The 24,319-nt window shown below is 34.4% G+C and overlaps 1 protein-coding gene across 1 annotated transcript in view; it reads right to left on the bottom strand.

The window, feature by feature from the left end:
- Positions 1–24,319, bottom strand: part of DCC (DCC netrin 1 receptor) — a gene marked incomplete at its 3' end in the record, with an annotated part of 1,003,641 nt that overhangs the window by 380,047 nt on the left and 599,275 nt on the right. The window contains exons 4-5 of the mRNA XM_017877558.1: positions 14,442–14,592; positions 12,931–13,067 (exon numbers count right to left, since the gene is read on the bottom strand). Coding sequence (XP_017733047.1) covers positions 12,931–13,067; positions 14,442–14,592 — 288 coding nt within the window. The remainder of the gene's footprint in view (positions 1–12,930; positions 13,068–14,441; positions 14,593–24,319) is intronic.

Genomic DNA, 24,319 nt, shown 5'->3' with positions numbered 1-24,319 from the left:
ACAAAATACTATAAACTGGATGACTTATAAAGAACATAAACTTATTTCTCATCGTTTCAGAGAATGGCAGTCCAGGACCACCAGGTGGTCATTTATTTCTTAAGTGCTTAATCTATGTGAACAAGTATACGAGATGCTGGGAACATGAAAATGACTAAGATATAACCCTTCCCTTGAGCAACTAATAGAAATTGCCTCCTCAGTGTGTTAATAGTGGAATTAACAAGGAATTGTGGAAGCAAAGGAAGGGAGAGGGTCAGTGCCATGAGACAGTGTCAGTTTAAGAGCACAATAAATCATGACAAAACAGACTTTGTGAGCTAAAACTTTTTAATGCAGGTTCCAGTGACCTTTCATTGTCTTTAGCAGTTAGTTCCTCTACGTGGCATTCCATTTAGGCTGCTCTAAAGAGATACCTTACCCTATGCATATATGGTGATCAAAACTCATAATAAAAAGATAAATAGCTACAAAGTGAGAAAAGGATCTGAATAGACCTTTCTCCAAAAACAATATGCAAATGGTCAATAAATAAACCCATGAAAAGATGCTCAACATCATTAGTCATCAGGGAAATGCAAGACAAAACCACGATGAGATGCTCCTTTGCACACATTAGGATGATTAGAATAAAAAAATTAGCTAATAATAAGTGTTGGCAAAGATACAGAGAAATAGAAACACTCATACACCACAGGTGGAATGTAAAACTGTGTCACTGTTTTAAAACACCATCTGCTAGCTCCTCAAATTACCAGAGTTTGGTAATCCAGCAATTCTACTCTTTTAGTGATTCCCTGCTCAAATGTACTAGATTTAAAATAAAAATGAGTCCATACCTCACTACATAAAGTTACTGAAATGATTGCACCAAGATATACTGAATAATAAATCAGAAAAACATTTGTTTAAAAGTGTATAAACAAATGGCATACATTGCTCCCTAGTCTTTGAAAATGGGCAAGCATAACTGATCCTAACTCTTGCTGATTTTGCTTAAAACACTTCTGTCTAATGTGGTTTGAGTCTTATCACAGAGTCAAACTCCTTCTGGGATGATGTCTACTTCTGTTATTTCAGGACAACTTTGGCGTAAAATGTCCTCTTGGGCAACTTTCCACTACTGTCAGCAGTTCTCCTCCTTGTGAGCCACAGATTGTCAATTCACCTTGCTTAGATTGTTAGGAATAATTAAAATTATATTATTAGATTGCCTTTTTAATGGTCTGTATTAGTACATAGACTTTGCCTTTCCCTTGGGAGCCTCTACTTCCTCATTTGTCAAAGGAAGAAAAAATTAGACTCGTAATTGTCTCAATAATAAATGCAAAGCAATGCTCACATTATTTTCTCCAGTGGAAGGGAGAAAAGGAGAGGGAGAGCCCAGCACACAGTGGACTCTCAAATAAATATTTGTGTAATAAATAAACCTATTCTACCATCAATCCAACTTGTATTTCCATTACCAGTTCTCTCATCTGAAATACTGAATCATTTTGCTATCAACAAACAGTCTGAACTTAAATTGTCTCTTCTTCTAATTCCTATAAATATTCCACATAATCTTTTAAACATATTTTGCACATAATTTTGCATACTCTTATGACAACCAGAGTTTCAGCTGACGAAAGTAACTAAGATAAGAAATCTGCATAGTAATGGGAAGAAGCACCTAATAGGTGGGATTTAATAGTTTTCTTTAATTCTGCCTTATATTACATACCTGTATCCTACGTTTAGGATCAAAACCCTATATACAAAAAACTCTCTTAACTCATTTCAGTATGATTCCTTTGGTAATTACATTGTAGAGGATAATCAATACAAACTTACCTAAGGCACTTCTTTTATGACTATTATCATTAAATGTGTATGACTGAGGAGTCCTTTTAATAAGGGCAATTACAGATATATGTAAAATTTAAGGACTGCTACTTAGGCAGAGGCAATGATGTTGTAAATTCAAGAGAACTCCATTCAAAATAAGAGTTACACATTGTAATAAAAAGATAAATATTATCTTAACATATTTTATTATAACTACTTCCCCTTTATGGCAAAGAGCCTAAACCTAAAACTCACCATGGTTGATCTACCAGCAAGCTAAAGTAGGAAGAGACTGAACACCCAAGTCTGAGGTAGTTGTGCCATTAACTCCAAACAAATGGATAGGCACAATTTGGCCAATAGTACGTGCTCAAAAAATAGCAGCTAACATCACATATTATTCAGTATAAAATAAAATTAAACCCTGTGTGAAAAATAAATGTCCATCTGTGACAGACTGGATTAAGAAAATGTGGCACATATACACCATGGAATACTATGCAGCCATAAAAAAGGATGAGTTTGCATCCTTTGTAGGGACATGGATGCAGCTGGAAACCATCATTCTTAGCAAACTATCACAAGAACAGAAAACCAAACACCGCATGTTCTCACTCATAGGTGGGAACTGGACAATGAGGAAACTTGGACTCGGGAAGGGGAACATCACACACGGGGCCTATCATGGGGAGGGGGGAGGGGGGAGGAATTGCATTGGGGAGTTATACATGATATAAATGATGACTTGATGGGTGCTGACGAGTTGAGGGGTTCAGCACACCAACATGGCACAAGTTTACATATGTAACAAACCTGCACGTTATGCACATGTACCCTAGAACTTAAAGTATAATAAAAAAAAAAAAAAGAGCATTAAGTTGTTAACAATATAGTCATATCTACTTCCATCGCTCTCACTCCCAAACATCATCCTTCTGTGAAATGTACTGATTGCATGTTTACCTTTTCCACAAATACATTGATTTTAATTAAAAAATAAAAAAAAAGAAATCGTGATTCAGTTTTGAACTAGAATGAAATTTGTGATATTTTATAAGCTTTTTATTTAATTTTTCACCCAAAGTAAATCTGAGAACACATTTTAAACAAAAAAAAAAAAAAAAAAGGAAAGAAAATAACAGTGAAAATGTCATATAAATTGTTGAAGTATACAGTTTCTTCCCATTTCCAAATAAATATGAGTTGATGGTATGTGAAGATATACATGCTCGTTTGTGGTAAATTGACTTCATAGAGCATGTCTGAGAATTGATTTAAAAAAGAATACGATTTCATCATAGTTAATGATATATTTAATATTAAAATTGATCTAGGTCATTTATAAATATGAGACCTAACCTATAAATCATACATTACACTTAGTAATTACTAAAAAAAGGGATCATAATAGTGAACAAAAATAAGATGAAAGGACATCAAATTTACAAGGATCTAAGAACTATACAAGATCTATTATGTAAATGAGAAATAATTTTTGTTCCATTGCTATTGTAAATGGGAATTTTTTGCACCCCTAGAAATCTAAGATTATTTGTGCTACCAATATGTAAGCAATGTTGATAATATATCTTCATTGTCGCTCATTTTTTAATAAAAGAGACCAATGAATCTTTTTAGCAGTTGTTCTATTTTTAGTGATTGTTCTATAATGCATTCAGCATCTACTTTTTCTGTGGTTGTGTCAGTCTTCTTGGACTGCCATAACGAAATACCAAAGACTGGGTGGCTTAGACACAGAAATGCACTTTCTCATAGTTCTGGAGGCTAGGAAGCGCAAGATCAAGGTGCTAGCAAAGCTGGCTTCTAGTGAGGCTCCTCTCCCTGGCTTCCAGATGACACCTTCGCTCTGTGTTCTCACATGGCCTTTTCTCTCTGTGCAAGGGTGGAGACAGTGCTCCAGTAACTCTTCTTCTTAAAAGGGCATTATTCCTGTTGGATAGGCATCCTCTCATTATGACATCATTTAACTTTAATTACCCATTTAAGGAAAGGCCTTTCTCCAAATACAGTCACATTGGGGGTTAGGATTTCAACACATACATTTTGAAAGGACATAATTCTGTCCATTCCAGTGGTCAATGAAAAAATCATGAATCTCAATGGAAAGCTCATAAAACACTTTGATAGGAAAAGTTAGATAATTTATATTTTGTGCACATTCAATTGCATTTCTTATGCTTAAAACTCAGATAACATAGAGGAAAAAACTGAGTCTGAGTGATCAAGATGTAGAAGACATGGCTTCTGTTTCTAAGTTTCTCCTTACCTAACTGTGAAGAAACTACGAACAGCAGGGTGTAGAAGCACAAAAGAAAGTGAAATACATAAAACACATCACAAATGGGCATCATCCTTTTCCCACACAGGGATGTCTATGTTTCTAGAGACTACTGCCAAAGAAATTTCAATGTATCGCTAGATATTATTATATTGATCACTATTGTTACATCGATACCACCAGAATTCATGAGAACTATGAAGCAACTAGTTGCTGTTATGTACATTTTATAGATAATGAAAATTGGGTATGAAAAAGTACATAGAATATTTCAATATTTGTGACATCTGGGATTTCTTGGTTTAGCTAGCTTAATCTTTCCAACTGGCTTTAGGCTTTTCATGAAGGCTGGGAGGGCATCTTATGTTACTTTATTTCCCAGAACACCCAAAGCTATGCCTGGTTGTTCTGGAATCTCTCTCCTCTACTTTTCACACCCAAACAGACACCAAATCCTATGATAAAGTAATTATCATTGTTTTACAAAAAAATAAGAAATTATTTAATAAGTACAAAGTACACTATCCAAGTGATGTTATACTAAAAGCCCAGACTTCACCATTACAGGAAATATCCAGGTAACAAAACTGCAGTTATACCTCCTAACGCTCTACAAATATGAAAACAATGAAGGATTTGAGGATTAGAGGTTTACGTAGCTGGCTAAGATTAAACAGCTCACAAGCCACAATCAGGAATCTTTCCATATGTTTACACTGCCCTTAAGATAAATCTAACCACATTAGCAAAATACTCGAGACCTATATGGATTCTCCGATCCAGCATCAGATTCCTTTGTAGCCACAATCTTCAGTCACATAATTCACTTCCCCGTCCCCATCCCCTGCTTATTTCCAGACCTTTGCACACTTACTACTTCCTGTGAGACACTCTCCCCTCAACACTCCCTCCCACATTCTCTCATCTTTGTTGCATTCTTTATTCAGGGCCCCTTGTCTTCCTCTTTCTCAACAGTTCTTTGGCCTTGTTAGCAATTGCCTACCTCTTGTCTTTTTCCCTACCTATCCTTGAGGCCTAGATCTGTGTCACACCTTCTTATGCCCAAAGACTACTTGGCAGAATGCTTAGTACACAAGAGGTATTCAACAGTTGGTTGCCAGTTTTCTACTCACATTGTGGTTCAGCTGCATGTCTAGGACTAGAAACTATATTCATTAGCTCACTGTATATCCAGTCATATGTTTTAAAATTTTCAAAGCATTTTCAGTAGTGAGCTATTAAGGTGGACTTTTCCAGCTATCTTACAAAACAATAATGTTTAAAAGGGGTGTTTAATTTCCCCCATATGTCTTTATCTGGTCTCTTCTTAAATCACTTTTAAGATGATTTTTCTAGACCTTTCAGAATAGCTTAGTCTATTATCTGTTTGCAGAATCAGAACCTCATTTAATGGTTGAGATAATCATATGCATTTGAAAGAAAATAATAAGTTTAAAGGGAAACTTTAGAACTAGAGAATAAGTGCATGTATTGCATATATATGTATGTACTATGTGTATGTGTATGTATGCACATAAAAATATACATGTGTATGTATATCTATATATCTAAATATTCTGAGTCTGTTGTCTTCAGGCTTATTGAACACATCTGTGTAAGGTGGACATGTTCAGCTCTATAGAGAGAACCCTACTTAACGCATTCCTAGAGGGCAATTATAAGTTGTTATTCCTTAAGAAGACGACTCAGGTAGAAGCAACACCTGCCTCAAAGAGCAGCTTCTTCTCAAGTGGGTTTTCACGTGAGGAGAAGTCTAAACCCATGCACCATGTGAAATGGTACATGTTACTCACGGAGTGGAAGAAATGGAGAACTCTTAGAATTGGTTTAAAATTTTCAATTGTGAAGTGTAAAGGGCTGACCTAGTAGACATATGTGTGTCCTATAAAATGAGTTTGTGCCAATCCTAGCCAATGTTTCTCTGGAATTTTGGTAAGGGAAATAATTGAGAAAATCTACACGCACGGGGTAAACTTTTAATACTAAATTGTTTGTGTTGCTACACAACTGCTTTAAAGGGAATTCTAGAACCATTTCTGGAAAGTTCAAAGATATTTTTATTTTCTCACTGATGTTCAACTTAATGGCACCTACTGAAGAGCCTACCCTCAGCAAAGTCCCCACTCATCTCCACTGTGTGTGTAAGGACAGTACACAAAGTTTGTCCAAAGCCTGGCACTTTGTTAAAAATCAAGTCACTTTTTGAATTACGCATTTCTGCACTGATTCAGACATGGGATCAATCTAGACCCAAAGAGTGGCAAATCTCTAGAACGTTTATGGAGGGCTGTCTTTCTTCCTGTGTGGAGCTGTGTAAAAGTTGGGGATGGGCAGATACAGAAAAGGACAATTACAGTCAGATTAAAATCCTTGAGCCAGAAAGGATTGAACACAAGAATGGAAAAATACCACTTTTGACTTCTTTTTTAAAAGTAGGTTTTAAAATAAATAATACAAGTAGTCATGGCTAAAATAAAATTAAAAAGTTGACCACAATATTCAGAGAGCCTCCTTCCACATTTTCTTCTTTAGAACTCCTCCCACCCCTGCTGCTTCAGGCTTTGTCTTCTATGAGAGTGGAGACTACCAACTCTTCACATCTTCCCAGAGTCCCTGTTTTCATATAATGTTTTTTTTTTTGTTTTGTTTTGTTTTTTTTTTTTTTAAAAAAAAAAAAAGCTTATTCAGATGGTATTAGGCCAACTGGTTTTATGAATGTGTGATTATATGACAGCCCACAGAAGCCAGGCTTCAGATGTTTCTGTAGTCTTCCCAGAACCTAGTGTAATCCTTGTACCCAAAAGGTATCTACCAATACTTTATCCATGGTTACTGTAAGTCAGAAATGCTACCATAAATGGCTATGATAAAGAAAATATCTACAAATTTATTTATATTTTATTGTAAACTAGGTTGTCATTAATCTTGTCTAATAACGATCTCTACAAACAGCTTAATGATTATGGAATTTTCCATTTTTATCTTATAAGATGGCAACAAAATGCTAAGCTTCAAATTATATTTAATGTATATTCACTCTTTAAAATTACTAAGGAGGGCAACAAAATGTCTCTTCATCTAGTCCATAAAATGATATTCTACTTGAAAAGTCTGTTAGTTCATGAAGGTTCACATTCACAGACAGTTAAGTACAAGAAAGGACTGCAAGTTGAAAGGCAAAACAAGAGTCTAATAAAATGCATGATTAAAGTCTTATAAGCAGAAGTTTGGATTTCTTGTGGGATTTTATCTTAAGAATACAAATATGCTTCAATTCTTAACAATTATGAAAAGTACATTTAAATAACAATGATAATAAAGTTCTTTTCTTCTCATCATTCATTTTAAGAAGGCAATAAATTCAATTTTTCATATAAACTCAGTCCTGCAGGATAATCCTAACTTTGTATCAGAGTAGTCAAAGATTATTTCAAACATTATACAAATATTCGAAGCCTCTTAGAATAATTAAAACATCCTGAAGTAAATTATGCCTTCTACAGTAGTTATAAATGATATAAAGTCCATGAGAGACCTTTAAAATATATCCAATTACCAAAACAATTCCTTTAAAACAGACAAAAAGCACCAAGACCACCAAAACTCAAAATATAAATGTATCACTATTTTTTAGAAAATTAATCATGCTTCTAATTTACACATTCAATATGTAATCTATATTCAGATTTTTAGAGACAGCATGGTTCATAGAATAAAAATGTAAGTCTAATGATGACAAAGCTAGCAACCCTGAAGAAAAGGATTTGGCGCCATATGCAAAATGTAAAAATGCAAAGCATACACAACATAGTCAATATTATTCTCATATAAAGAGTTCCTGTAATCAATAAAATAAGGATGTTTCATTAAATGTATAAAGGTCAAAGAAAATAGCAAATTCATAAAATGTAAAATGCAAATGTCCAAGAAAACTATAAAATGAAATCTTAATTTAATAGGAATATAAATACTAAGGAGCCTCCATTTTATAAAATGTTAAGATATCCAAAATTGTAGGGAAAATGCACTCTTAAGTGAGGTAAATTTTTGCTCTGCCAATGAGGGTATAAGTATTTCTGGGACACATTTCCTTCAGATATGAACAAATAAATGACAAAGATACTTAAGAATAATCAATTTAGTGGGTTGTTTTTGTGTTTGTAGATACAGGATCTTGCTATGTTCCCCAGGATGGACTACAGCTCCTAGGTTCAAGAGATCCTTTCCTTCAGATTCCTGAGTAGCTGGGACTATAGGTGTAAGCCACCACACCTTGCTTAATTAAAACTAAGAAATATGATAATGTTCCACAATATAAAACTGGAGGTTTGGCGTGATGGCTTATGTCTGTAATCCCAGCACCTTGGGAGGCCAAGGTGGGAGGATCACTTTAGCCCAGGAGTTTGAGATCAGCCTGGGCAACATAACCAGACCCCGTCTCTACAAAAAAGAAGAAAAAAGGAAAAGAAAAGAAAGAATAAAGAAATAGCCAGGTTTGTTCCCAGATACCTGGGAGGGTGACGATGGAGGATCTTTTGATCCCACGAATTCAAGGCCACAACAGAACAAGACCCTGTCTCAAAAAGGAAACAAATTAGAACCGGAGGACACAGACACGTGCACAGGCACACACGAAGAAAGATGCTGTGATTTATCCTCAAGTGAAAATTAGGTTACAATATAGCACATATTTCATGTATATGGAGAAAACAAACGTGTGTGACTGTGTGTCTGTGTGTCTGTGTCTGTGTGTGTGTGTGTGTGAGTGCGTGTGAGTGTGTGTGTGTTTGCAAAGTCCAGGTCTTTGGGTTATGTGTATGTGAGCATAATCTCAATATTTTCTGAGTTTTAACATTTTTATTTATCTCATTTTAACCATAAAATGTCAACTTTTATACCTCCACGTTTATTTTTCTGATTACACAAATGGCACACCACTTTGAATAAACAAGAAGCCACAGTAAAAATAAATAAATAAATAAGCAATACCCACTACTGTACTGAGTACACTTTTCACCTGCCTCTGTGTCTACAGATTCTAAGTATAGCAATTGTTTTAACCTCACTCTCAAAGAACAGCTTGTACTTCTTTCTTGCCTGCTCCCTTATCAGCCTTTCTGCTTTGTCAAGATCATTACATTACGGTCACATATTTTATGTAAAGTCACTATATAATTATTAACCAAACTGAAGTTTTAGATTGTTCTCATTTACATCACATAAACTTGCTTCTTTTTATAACTGTTTCAGTAAAATTAAAAATAAAAATAAAAAAAGATGAAGAAGAAAATGTGGAGTGCACAGGGCAGATAGTAAAGCATATGCCTGAGACTCTTTGGTCGGATGTCTGGATTTGAATCTGGATCTTCCCTTGGGATAGCTACTTACCTTTCTTTGCTAAAATGCCCTCATTTGTAAAACGGGAAAGTAACACCTAAGGTTGGGGTGTTGAATACCTCTTCCTCAACACTGATGTTTTCTTCCCTAGAGAGGCAGCTCCTCGAGGGAATGACTTCTGGCCTCACCACTCCCCGATACCCACTTTTTCTCGGGTTGAGGGGAGCCTGGATGAGGATACACGACAGATAAATTAACCAGCCTGGAAATTTGAAGAGGCTCCTTTCACCTACAATTCTCTCTTGGGAACAGGCCCGAGCAAAGAGAGCAAGTGCTCTCCATTGCTACCAGCCACCAGGCAGTGGGACAAGCTGACACCTGAGTGACATCCTGCCAAGACAGACACTACCCATGTCCAGATGGGCATGTGCCTCCCATGCAGATGCAAACCACATGCTCAATGGCAGCTTCTTCAACAAATTAAGGTGATGTTTGACTTACCCTATGCCTTACTGCTGTTCTTGTTTCTCACTTAGTACAGAAGTACAGAAGGCAAGAGCTTTGTTATTTAATGGGCTCCACCTACATACCTCCCATAGAGGATACTGTAACAAATAAATGTCTCACATGGTTTGAACTCAGTAAATGCTGTTTCTAATATGTCTATATCTACATATATGTACATATATACACATATAAATACACACACACGTGTGCATATGTACGTGTTTTACATATGTGTATATATTACTAATGATATTACTAATATATATTACTAATAGATATTACTAATGCATATTAACTGTATTATATTACTTTAATTTATGTTGTCAATTTTTTTAACTTTTATTTTAGATTCAGGGGTATCAGTACAGGTTCGTTATATAGATAAGTTGCATCTCACTGGGGCTTGGTGTACAGATTATTTTGTCATCCAGGTAATAAGGATAGTGCTCGATAGCTTTTTGATTCTCATCCTTCTCCCATCCTCCACTCTGAGTAGTCCCCAGTGTCTCATGTTGAAAACTAAACATCAAGTACATAAAGACACACTTTACATCTTTGTGTCCACATGTACTCAATGTTTAGCTTTCACTTTTAAATAAGAACATGCCATATTTGATCTTCTGCTCCTTTATTAGTTTACTTAAGATAATGGCTCAATCCATGTTGCAGTAAAGGCCATGATCTTGTTATTTTATATAGCTACATGGTATTCCATGGCGTATATTTGCCACATTTTCTTTATTCTGTCTACCATTGACTGGCATTTAGGTTGATTCCATATCTTCGCTATTGTGAATAGTGCTGCAATGAACATATGCATGTATGTATCTTTATGGTAGAATGATTTACATTTCGTTGGGTATATACCTAATAATAGGATTGTTGGGTAAAATAGTAATTCTGTTTTAAGTTCTTTGAGGAATCACCACACTGCCTTCCACAATGGCTGAACTAACTCACATTCCCACAAGCAGTGTAAAAACATTCTCTCTTTTCTCCACAACCTTGCCAATATCTGTTATTTTTTTGACCTTTTAGCAATAGACATTCTGACTGGTATGAGACGGTGGTTCTCATTCTGGTTTTCATTTGCATTTCTCCAATGATTAGTAATGTTGAGCATTTTTTGGATGCTTATTTTCAATATTTTTATATTGAAAATTATTTTACATAATAACACTGGTCAAGGTTCACTAGAGGTATTGTAACAGAGACTAATCACCTGACCTAAGGAAAAACTTTATGTGGGCATATGTGTACCAATGAAACATGAAAAATTTATGGAATAAAACATGCCAAGAGACCAAAAACATTCACTTCAGAAGTATAGAAATGCACTGCCTGCGGTGGAAAAAATTATTAAATATTTTCTTGTACATCTTTGGATTGTGTATCAAACAGCATCTAATTGTTTTGCAATTTACACAATTCACAAAGAAAAAATGCCAGTATGAGTGCACACATGTATGCCAATACATATATATATATGTGTGTGTGTGTGTGTGTGTGTGTGTGTGTGTAGGCTAATTTATTTTATCCTCAGAAATCAGTATTTGCATATGCTTATCTTAGATGTCAATGAAGCATTACATGTCAAAATAGTGTGCATGAATTTGAAATAAAATTTGACCTCATGCTTTTGCAAATAAAGGTTTACGTATGATGAGTGTAAATTCTAGCGTATTCCATAACCAAATCTGCCTTATGATCAGTAATACAATTTCCATCATAACCATGTTGTGTTACTGTATTTTGACACTATAAATGTGAAAGTTCTCTATTTTCTTTGTTTCACCAAAATATAAAATATGATTGAATTAAATTGTGCCATTTTAAAGGCAGCTAATATTTTAGTTAGTATAATACTACCTCTAAATCCAGAGTTTAAGTCTTTTGCCCATTCCTAGTTTAATGTTTATGATTTGATCAAAGAACAAGCAACTTCATTACCTAACCCATGATAAACATTATTACCGTGCCCACATATGAAAGTGTTTTCTGAATAACCTTTGAAGACAAAAAGCAAAATGGATGGAATAATATCATAGTATATGTTAGCAGATACAATTAGCATATGATATATTTTCATTTTACTTAATAACTTTTAAATAAACTATGATTTTCTCGGATTCTTTAAAAGGCAAAAGATTTATTCCAGAGGAAAATTTCTAAGACTCAATGTTTGGTTGTTGTTACAGAAGAAAAGCAACTTAAATCCAAATGTTAAGGCACCTTCTCCAAACTACATAATTCAAATAAAACTGGTTAAAATAAATCTGGAGTAAATGATAAAAATAAGTGTTTGTTTGAATATCTACCATGTATAAAAATTATTCGTTCGCAATGACACATGGGTAACCCTGCCATTTGGAATATAATGAACCCCTTAATGATCCTTAAATCTCTTTAAATTATATTCTTGCTATTCAACCTTTCCTTACATATACTTGATTTTAATGGTTCACTTTCAACATAACACTCACAGTATTCCCATGTTAATAAAACAGTCTTACCAACATACTGAATTTAATGTCAGAAACCCTGTCATCTCAAATAACATCTGCCTTTTTGCCTCAAGAATAAATATTTTGTACAATTTCCCTCATTTTTTTCTTCATTTATTTTCCCAGATATTTTGGAATACCATATTTATTATTCAACACATCTGCCATTAATAATTTTTGGTACTTTTCAGCTGTATCACTGGAATAATTAGATTAAAGCATAATATATCTGGATTTTAATTAAATAAATATTCAAACATTGCATATAATCCCTATGCAATTAATCAGAGCAGAGCAAGGACCTGTGTGGAGTATTGGGACTTTGCAATTTCACACTAATAAACATAGGAATCAATTCAGTGATGAGCATTTAAAATGTCACGGTGATATATTTTGAAAGGTACAATATAAACTCATCTCCAGCCACTAACTTACCCAAGACTCTGAGCTCTGCAGAGGCACTAATATTCTCATTTTTATATGTGACAACACAGGTATACATTCCACTGTCATCATCTGTCACATTGGAGATAAGCAAGTTGCTCCCACCCAATAAAGAATACTTTTTAGACCTGCAAGACATAGAGTAGGTAAAGAGTAAATTAACATATGTATATATTAAGCAAGATACTCAGAGCTTTAAATGACCTCCACCAAAGCTCAAACTAAGACACTGGAAAGAAACTCTGTATTATAGGGGCTTGATTGAAGTCTCACTTATTTATCAAAAAAATTCACTCAAGGTAAACTACTCCCATTGGAAGATTGTGTGTAGTGATCAAAGAAATGAAGCAGATTAAACTTGGAAGTAGCTTTAGTGCTAAAAAATGATAATCTAGTCCTAATCTCTCATTCTGGATTTGAGAACCTCAAGGTCTAGAAAAGTGGTCCTCTGGAGTGAAAAATCAATCTCCTGTGTCCTGAAATCCAATTTGCAAATCTTTGTGCAAAACTATAATTGATATTGCACGAAGAGTGCTTGGCTACACCCAGAGAACACACCTTGATGTGCTGAAACTGTAACTGGATTTCCTGTGTATTCTAATGTTCTCAAAAATATTGTAATATCAAACACCATGCCTCGTTGTTATCTAAATATTTAAGGTAAATGAAATTTAAAGATTAATTCATGATTGATGGACTTATCTTTTCTTTAGAAATAAGTATGTTAAAAGGAGAATACCAGTCCTCAAAATCAATGAAATTAAGTAAGATCCATTTCATCAGAAGGACTAAGTATTCCATTCTATTGAGAGTTTACTTTCTAACTGTACCTAATATTAATGTTCCAGCAATTCAAAGCCAGCTAAGTTCTCCTCTCTTCCCTTAAATATTTGTTAGAGCTGGAAATATGAGCAATATAGTTGAAGTTCAAAAAAAATTGCTGAAACTCTGTAAAGACATGCTACATATTTGAACTCAGAAAATTTAGTTTTATTTTCCCCTTAGTTTTATTGAAGTAAAATTGACAAATAAAAATTGCATATAATAACAGTATAGACTGTAATGTTTTGGAATATGTATACATTGTGAAATGATTATCACAATTGAACTGATGATCATATCCATCACTTCACGTAGTCATCTTTTGTGTGTGACATAGAATATTAAGGATCAAACCTCGCTATATACCACTTTCTTAAAATGGAATCCACCAAAATTTCTCTGCTGAAGACTCTTTGGGCAGGACCATCTCAGAGGCAACCCTGACTTTCTCAGTTTCCTTTCAGAATTGATCTCATGGATTTTGATCTTTTCCTCATCTTCTCATTCCAGTGGCTAAATGTCTTTCATATACTGTATCACGCCAAGAAATGTGGAAAAATATTCAATCATTATGAAAAACCCTAATACTGTAGGTACTTACATCAAATTAGAGAAATATAAATAGCAGCATATACTAATACAAAAGTACACAGTACAAAAAAGTCTTAAATGTGAAATACCTGAGTGGGATGACTTCCTCGCCTCGTAACCAGGTAAAACTTGGCGGAGGATAGCCGGAAACACAACATTCCAGGACAGCATCTTTTCCTTCAATGGCTACTACATTGAATGGTCTTTGCAGAAAATACAGCTGTCTGTGCAGTCCTGGATCTATGAGAGGAAAACACAGTATCATATAATGTATGAAAAACGTTGCAAAGATAAATGGTCTACTTGGATTTTTTTTCCTAACCAGACAAAAGATGAAGAAAGAAAAATGGAAAGATGTCAATGAAATTTGCAAACTCCTAAAACAGTTTCTTTCATCCCAAGTTTATAAGATTATGATATTGAAATATTCTTAGCTATAGATGTCATGATATAGGGCATCAGCTTGAGGCTATTCATGTATCTGAGGTTACCTATAAGTAAGCAGGCCTTGTTTACTTGCCGGCATTGGAGAACAGAAAAAATGTCAATAGCTTTTCTAAATGCTATTATCCAAAACTTTTTGATATGTTCAGTTTGCCTACCACCAATATCTATTCTACTTTCTTCTACATTGTTTATTGCTTCTGTGGCTCGGAAAATAAGAGAAACAAATAGATTAGAATTGTGTTAAATAGCATACAGGTACTGAGGATTAGAATACACAGGTGCTGAGAAAATAACTGCTTTCTTAGAAAAGGAAGTTACATTTGTATAACTTAAGTTGGTTTATTTTATAACTAATCTAACTGTCTGGCTTGTTTATTTTTAATTTTCACAACATTTGAAATAGTTTGCCCCTAGAGCTGAGACCCTGGATCAGTGAAGGGCTCTGCACCCTTCTACTTCATCTGATGCATTTACTAGTTCTATATATGGAACATTATTCACTTTCACTAGCAGATAACTGAAACAGTGTTTATGCAACCTAGGAACTCTTTTGATTAAATCCCTAAATACATTTCCAAAGTTGCTAAGATTGTATCAGGCGGAATGAAGGAAAAATTCACAAAGTTCTAAGCCCAGAATGCAATGCTCAGGTAGGCTTGCTGAAAGTTAAAAGCTTCTATTTCCCCTTCTATATAAGCTCTACTAATAATGCCTGGGGACACACCAACACCAGTACTTAGAGGAGGGTATTCTATCCATGGCAGTATCCTCTGACCAGATCTATGGACTAAAATTATGTCACTCAAAGTTTATTTGAGACAAGATACTGTGTTTTCCAGTACCCATTAAAATCCACATTTCCTGAGGAAGTCTTAATTGAAGCCATCTTCAACCTAATTCATTCAGTGGGATTATCCTGTAATCTATCATTTTACAGAATTAAAGCAAAATCTGAATGCAAAGAAAATGAGGCAATGAAATATTTTGAACTAGGATTGGGGTGAGGAGAATCGCTGAGGGAGGATAGACCCAATGGGGTCATAGCATGAGCTGCTGGTGATCAGAGAGGATATAAAGTGGGAGGGGACCTAGGACACATTTGACATTATTCTTAGTTTTCATCAGCCTGACCCAACTCCACACAAGTGAATCACAAGGTGAATCACAGGGTAATAAAAGACACCTATTCTCAAGCTAGTAGTTGGGACAGTCATTGTTACCTAAAGTATTCTTTGTGTGGAGAAAGAAAATTTCCCACATTTGCTTCTGGTTGTTCCAGCAACAAAAATAAATACTCTTCACAATGAAAATATTGAGAGCATTTGCCAAATAGGTTCATCTTTATTATATTAATATTGTCGAAAAATGTCTCAGAACTTTTGAAAATTGCTGATGGTATGCTCCATTTCCTTTCTTCAAAGTGACTTTTCAAATCTCTCAAATATGGTTTGAAAGACAATACAGCTTAACGATAAATTTCCTGAACAGGAAAGTTCCCAAAATTTGTATTTACAAATAGTTGTCTTGATATTAGAGGCCTATGAATTTTAATATTTTACTTTCACCACCTGCTCCTCAGTAGAAATGTTTCTACAACTTATACTACACAATATAGTTTTACAATATCCCCTGTGAAAAACATCAAGATCTACTTAATCTTCTAGCTTAAATAAAAGTTACCTGGGACCTATCAACAATGCTACTAATTAACCCATGGAAGAGACACTTTTTCCTTATTTATTTATTTATTTATTTTGAGATGGAGCCTCTCTGTCACCCAGGCTGGAGTGCAGTGGTGCCATCTCAGCTCACTGCAACCTCCACCTCCTGGGTTCAAGTGCTTCTCCTGCCTCAGCCTCTCAAATAGCTGGGATTACAGGCATGCTCCACCACACCTGGCTCACTTTGGTATTTTTAGTAGAGATGGAGTTTCACCATGTTGGCCAGGCTGGTCTCGAACTCCTTGTCTCAGGTGATCTGCCCGCCTTGGCCTCACAAAGTGCTGGGATTACAGGTGTGAGCCACCATGTCCAGCTGACATTTTCTACTCAAATTATTTTACTTTATCAGAAAATAAAATCATGCAACACAAAATGGCTATTTAATATTTTATTTAAAATTTTTATTTACCAAACAGTTGAACAGATAGATAGTTCAGAGAATTGCCATATATCAGGTCCCCATCCCTTGCAATGCAGTTTCTCCTATTATAAACATCTTACACTAGTGTGTTATATTTGTTACAATTCATGAAACAATATTAATACATTATCATTAACTGAAGTCCATAGCTACCATTCTGGTTTGCCCTTTACTTTTCATAATTCTGTGGGCTTGACAAATGCATGTCATATATATATATATATATATATATATATATAACCATATCATTTGGAATAATCTCAGCATCCTAAAAATCCCTGAGCTTCACCTATTCATCCCACCTCTGCTATCCCTAGCAAACTCCAGGCAACCACTGATCATTTTACTATTTCTATAGTTGTACCTTTTCCACGATGTCATATCACTAGAATCATAAAGTACAAAGACTTTTCAGACTGGCTTTTTTCACATAACAATATACATTTAAGATTCTTTCATGTGTTCTGTGGCTTGATAGGTTGCTTATATTTTTTGCTGGATAATATTCCATTGTATAGATGTACCAGAGTTTATCCACTCATCTGTTGAAGGATACACCTTGGTGGCTTCAAGTTTTTGGTGATTATAAACAAACCTGCTATAAACATTCAAGTGTACATTTTTATCAGGACACAAATTTTCAACTCAATTGAGTAAATACCTTGGAGTGCAAGTGCTAGATTGTATGGTAAAACTGTTTAGCTTTGTGAGAAACTGCCAAACTGCCCTCTAAAGTGGCTGTTCAATTTTTCATTGCCACCAGCAAAAAGAGTTCTACATCCTTGTCAGCATTTGCTATTGCCATTTTTTTTAATTTTAGCCAATCCAATACATGTGTAATGGCATATAATAGATGTTTTAACTTGCAATTCCCCAATGGACATATGATGTTACACATATTTTTATGTTTACTTTCCATTTTTATATCTTCCTTGGTGAGGTATCCATTCAGATCTTTTATCTATTTTTAAATTGATTTCTTTCTTTATCATTGAGTTTTAACAATTTGTTGTTTGTGTCGGATTGAAGTCCTTGATCAGAAGTGTGTTTTGCAAAATTTTTTTTCAATCTGTGGGTTGTTTTTTCAGTCTGTGGGTTCTTTTAACAGTGTCTTTTGTAGAAGATAAGTTTTTAATTTTAATAAAGTCCAACTTATCAACTTCTCCTTTCATCGGTTATTATTTAGATGTTATATCTAGAAATGCATTGCCAAATTTGCTTACCTATATTTTTCCTACATTATCTTCTAGAAGTTTTATAGTTTTGTGTTTGTATTTAGGTTTACGGTTCATTTTGAGTTAATCTTTGTGAAAGGTATGTCTGGATTCTTCTCTTCCTTTTTTTTTTTTTTTTTTTTTTTTTTGATATGGACATTCAATTGTTCCAGCACCACTTGTTCAAACGGCGATTTTTTTTCTCACTGACTTGATTTTGCTCAAAGATCAGCTGACCGTATTTGACTGGGTCTATTCTGGGGAGCTCTCCCTGTTCCATTGATCTATTATTTTGCCAATATCACACTATCTCAACTGTTGTAACATTATAGTAAGTCTTGATATCAGGTAGTGTCCACCCTTCAACTTTGTTCTTCTTATTCAGTATTGTGCTCACAATTCTGGGTCTTTTGTCTTTGCAGGAAACTTTTAGATTCATTTTGTTTAAATTAAGAAAATTACTTACTGATATTTAATCTTTGTTTTAAAATATCAGTGATCTAGGCATCACTACAGCCAAAAAAGAACCACCTACTTTTCCATTTTCAGATGGAGCATATATGGTCCAGATTACTCCAATCTTGACTTGGCTCATTTCAGTGACGTTTGTTACCATTGTGGCTTCATAGGCATTGGAATTTGTGACATTCATTATACGAAAATGTCAGCTTTTGACAGAAAAACATGATTTTATTTCCCCAAGATATTTCTTTGTATCATTTAATAAGTTCTAACACTAAGAAAGTTCCCCCAAAAAGTAATAGAATTTTTCATAAATAGTAAGTAGTTCATATATTTTACAACATTGTGCTAGATGAATGATCAATAAATGTTTTAATATTCTCTAATCCAGAAGGGAGGCTTTTTACTCTTGTTGTAAGTCAGGCCTGACCTCGTATCTTGTAGATTGTGGTGAAAGCCACACTGCATGAGCTCTGCAGCCAAGGTCTCAAAAGGCCTTACAGCTTTTGCTATTGCTCTCTCTTGACACTACCATGTTAGTCTAGCCAAATGGAAGATAGAAAGTCACATGGAGCATAACGGAGGCCCTCAGTCAACAGCCAGCACTAGCTATCAGGCATGTAAGTGAGGCCATCTTGAAACCTCTCTCTCAGCCAAACGCACATAAGTGAGGCAAAGTGAAACCGCCAGAGAAACTGTTCATATAAACTACAGAATCATAAGAAATCATAAATCATTACTGTTTTGAGTCACTAAACTTTGTAGTTTCTTATGCTGCAAAAACTAACTGAAGTATATTCATAAAATGAAAACAAAACAAGATCTCAGAAACTTAAAATACCAAGCAACTGTTTTGTTATTTCAGTTTGATTTTAGTTTCTATTTTGCACTGCTGGAATGTTCTACAGAAACATCATTAAACTTGGTATCTGCCTTATTTTTTTCCTTTATTTACAATATGAGTTTCAGAGAGTAGGATTAAGAAAGAATATTTATATTTTTAAATGAAGAGGATAAAGATGCAATTTTCAAGGTTAACATTGTGTGATGAATTATGGGTGGTTTTTTCATCTTTGGATTCTTATGTATTTTCTAAAGGTTTTTAAATAACATGTAGCATTCTCAGAGTACAGAGTTATCTTAAACTCTAGTATTGCAAAGTGTGGAGAAATTGTACCAGCAGCAAACAATTATAAAAGTTAAAGACTAACATTCAAGGCACATATATAAGAGTAAACGAAAGTTTTTCCTCCAAGCTCTATAAGAATAGATTAAAAAGTCCTGGGAGATGTGAACTTAAAATTCTAGGTTGTGAGTCTTGTTGACTAAATCAATTTTAATGGAACCATGATGAAATTAGTAATTACTGATTAAAAATCATTTGTGTTCTCATTATATGGGAACCACTATTCATATCCAAATGCAGTTATGCAGCTAATAGAATATAAAGACTTTTCCAGTGAATTAATGAACATAGTTCAATTACAGGAGAGGGTATCAGAATGCAAATTTGTAATGTTCTATTTCATAAATTGCTTGACCCATATGTGGTCATTTTCCTTTTTATTCTCTAAGGTATACATATATTTCATTTATTTGTATGTATCTATAACATATTTTAAAATAAAACTAAGAGAAAAATATAAGTGTGGGTCCTAGAAAGCATATTTGACAATAGCTTTACAGTCAAGCCAGCAGAAAGGAAGGATTTTTTCTAATGTCAAATTTTGGTATTAAAATCTACAAAAGCATACCTCTTTAATGTGACACTCATGAATGTAAATGTACAAAATTATGCAACTAGTTTTCTAAATTTATTAAAAGCAGTAATGCTTTGCTTGAACTCAAGCCCAGTTTAGCATTTTCCTATTGGGGAGAAAATATTAACCTGATTCTTTGAACTGGTCTGTTTGTTATCCTGGTGGCAGTACAGCTAATCCTCCCAGACAGCAAAAGGGTGGTATGGAAATAAAGAAAGAGAAAACAGTCATTACAGTGATACTGATCTCAGACTACACAGATTGCATTAAAGTGTGGAACCACCCTATGGCAATATGTTGCCTTTGCTATTCTTTCCTTTCTCTCTTTCCTCTTCACTTTTTCCTAAATAGAAATATTGGCCTATTTTAGCTTAATCTGTTATCCAGGTTGAGGATGATCAGTCTACTATCACTACAACACAGAACAACAATGCAGACAGTGAATCTCAAACTGTTGGGTCTTAGGAACTTTTGTACTTTTGAAAATTATTATCCACTTGAAGCTCTTTAGCTTTTGGTTATACAGGATATAGCAAAAAATACGTTCCATACTAAAAATCAAAACAGACTTTTAAAATATTTATTAAATATTTATTCTTTTTGAAACAGGGTATATCTCGCTCTGTTGCCCTGGCTGGAGTGCAGTGGCATGATCTCGGCTTGCTGCAACCTCCACCTCCCTGGCTCGAGCCATCTTCCACCTCAGTTTCCCGAATAGCTGGGACTACAGGCACATGCCACCATGCCCAGGCATGAGCCACTATGCCCAGTCTACTAAATATTTATTTTTATCCCATCAAAAATAACATTTTTTAAAAAAAACTATATTTGCCAAAACGAAAATATTGAGTATAGTGGTAGTTCTTTCCATTTTTATAAATCTTAAAATTTATTGGTTTAATTTTAAAATATTTTCTGCATTCACATTGCTCTGTTTTTTTTGTTGAATTACATAGAAGCAATCTGGCCTCAAATAAATATGTACTTGGGAAAGGGAGGTGTATTTTGATAGCCTTTTCACATAATTGTAGAGATATCCTTGAACACTTTAACAAAACTCAATAAGCAGCATCTTGAAAATTAGTTGTAATGTGAAATCTGGCACCATATTGATGAACATTTTGTCCTATGTTATGTAAAAATCTACTGATCTAGCTGGTATTTTGAATAGATCTTTTACCCATGCATGATTTTGTCACATCAATCACTGGTTATTTGGATTGGTACATTGTATTAGACACATCTTCCAAATGTTGACACATTTATAGAGTAGCAAAAAATTTCATTTGCTACTCTCCCCACCAATCCCATCAGAAAGGGGTTTGAATGTTAGAAAGCTGTCAAGCTCCCAGTGGCAGATACATGTTTTGCAAATTTCTAACTTAAAAACTTGAATTTCATTCTTGGCAGTAAATATAATTTTCCTTGAAGTAGCTGGCTCACTTTGTTCATTTTTAAGAAATGTGTAACAAGTACCCAAGTCTCAGTAGCACGTTTTCTATTGACTGTCCTTTCAAGTAAAATGGTGTTTCAAAAGGGGAAAAAAAAAGGTAGCTAATTCAACTTGAAACTCAAATTATCTCAGAAGTGTTTACCATGCAAAACCTATTATACTTTTAGTTTTGTGTATGTATTTTCTTATTTTGATATTTGGAATACTAAAAAGATGTGTACTTTAAGGATCGAAACAATACAATTAATAATTTTCACTGCTCTATCATGGACATTCTTAAGCCAACATGGTAAAAAAAAAAAAAACTCAAAAGATATATTATTATTATTAAAATAATTTTTGACCTTGCAGATCCCCTGAAAGCATCTCAAGAAATTCCAAAGTTCTACGTACCTACCATACTTTGAGAACAAATGCAGACACAGTCTCATGAAACTAATCATGTTTCTGAAATACTCAAGAAGCCCATTTTCCTTCAACATAGAAATAGTTTTATATTTTTCAAATGGAAATTGATAAATTAAATGTATTTCTTCTTTTTCCCCCTTTCTGTCCCCTTTGCCTTCCTTCCTCTCCTGCCCCTCTTATTTTGCATTTGAGTAGCGCAAAATTAAATAAGTTCAATTACTATATTTCAGCAATAGTTTGTTAAAAGTCCAATAGCATCATGGATCATATAACCTGACACATTTATTTACACTTAATATATTCAGAAACAAAAAGTTAACTATCATCAGGCCCCATGCCCTAAAGAAGGGAAGATGTATTAAAGGAAGAGAATATATCCTTTTTAAATATTTTTTTTTAAAAAAAGATTAAAAGATTACAATGGTCAAATTATTTGAGTGTGTGTGACCTACTGAGAGACATATTTCACTGTCCATAGTCACAGAGTTTCCCAAATGCCTTTGGGGCCACACAATTTTATCTTCCCCTCATGGTAGATGACTTGGTTGGTCATATGAAGTATCCAACCTGGGACGCTTCTTAGAGTCTTAAAAAAACACTCCTTACAATTATTTTGGGACACTAGGTATGATTAAAACTATCCTGAGTAAACAAGAATTTATGCTCATGCATAAATGCTATGCTCATGTCTACGGCTTTCCTTTAACAGGGTCATTTCTCTAAACAATTATTTAGGAACCTCAACACCAAATTTACGGTGCTGAATCTAAAGAATAACTGAGACATAGAGAAATTAAATTATGGACTGCTGACATCTGCGTTGGCAAGAAAAACAATACCAGTTTTCACAACTTAATAACTGTCTTCCTCAAAATAACCAGTAGTTGCTTTTAATTTTTATGCTTTCTGAATGCAAAAGCCTTTTTTCCTTATTGTGTACTCCTTGGTTTTCTTTATTAAATTCCTGCCTCCATGGACTATCAAACACATTTCCAAATGGAAATGAAAGGGCACTGCAGGCTATTGTGGTGTATTCTCTTTGATTTCTTCCCAGGCATAAGAGTTACAAATTAATTTGACTTCAGAGAGCTGGTTTGCTCTGTCTGTATCCTCAATTTCAAGCTAACCTACTGTTCACCTGCTGGCTGCTTCGCCATCCCCCATCTAGCTCTTTTAGAAAATTCAGCAGGTACTGTGAGCCTTCAAACACCAGTAGGTACTCTAATATGTGCTCTGAGTGAAAAATTCCATGAAACTCCTTCTAACTCTGCATTTAGAATATTCTTTATTGAAAAGCCAGCCAAATCCAAACTGATCACAGAAATAAGAATTTATTTAATAAAAAAATGAAAACCTCCATCTGGCTGTAAGCCAAGGAGCTTTGAACATGGAGGGAGAAAGGAGTCATTTCTCAGGAGCTGTTATTCGCCACTCTAGGATTCTGTTATTTTCCTTCCTCATTTACACCAATTCAGTACTAAAAATGACATTCCCTCTCTGTAAATATTCCTACATCTGTTCATATTTCCTCTTTCTTTCTCCATGTACACATACACATTGCTATTTCTAGTTAGAGTCTGGCGGAAGAAAGGAGAGCATCTATTCTTATCACTGGCGTATGGCTTCTACCCCTTGTGTCTCACAGCAAATTTTGAGTATATCAGATTCATTTTGTAGCAAGTCGGAAGGAAGTGATTTTTTTTTTATTTTTAGATTTTTTTTTTTTTTAATTTTGCAGCTGACAGTAGAATCCCAGAAAACAAATGTTGCCATTATGTGTCCAAGTTAGTTTGGAGAATCCAAAAATCTTCATAATGTATAGATAAAGCAGCATGAAAAACTTTCCAGAAAAGCAGTGGGTTTGTGATTTTGACTCTTGTTGTTTGATCATGAACCAAAGCATTTGGATTATTTCCCATTTTGCTAGTGTTGAATCAATAAAAGTGTGCCCATAATTTATGACTAAATTTGTCTTTTTTTATGTTCCAGGAATAAATTGATGGCAAATGAGGCCAGAGAAGGAAGCAAGCTCTACAGGTCTTTTCACTATTTTTTTTTTTTTTTTTTTTTTTTTTTTTTTT

Source organism: Rhinopithecus bieti, unplaced genomic scaffold (assembly GCF_001698545.2).
Source record: "Rhinopithecus bieti isolate Rb0 unplaced genomic scaffold, ASM169854v2 scaffold_9976, whole genome shotgun sequence".
In the NCBI taxonomy this organism is placed as follows: domain Eukaryota; kingdom Metazoa; phylum Chordata; class Mammalia; order Primates; family Cercopithecidae; genus Rhinopithecus; species Rhinopithecus bieti.
This window is presented reverse-complemented; position numbering and strand designations above follow the sequence as displayed.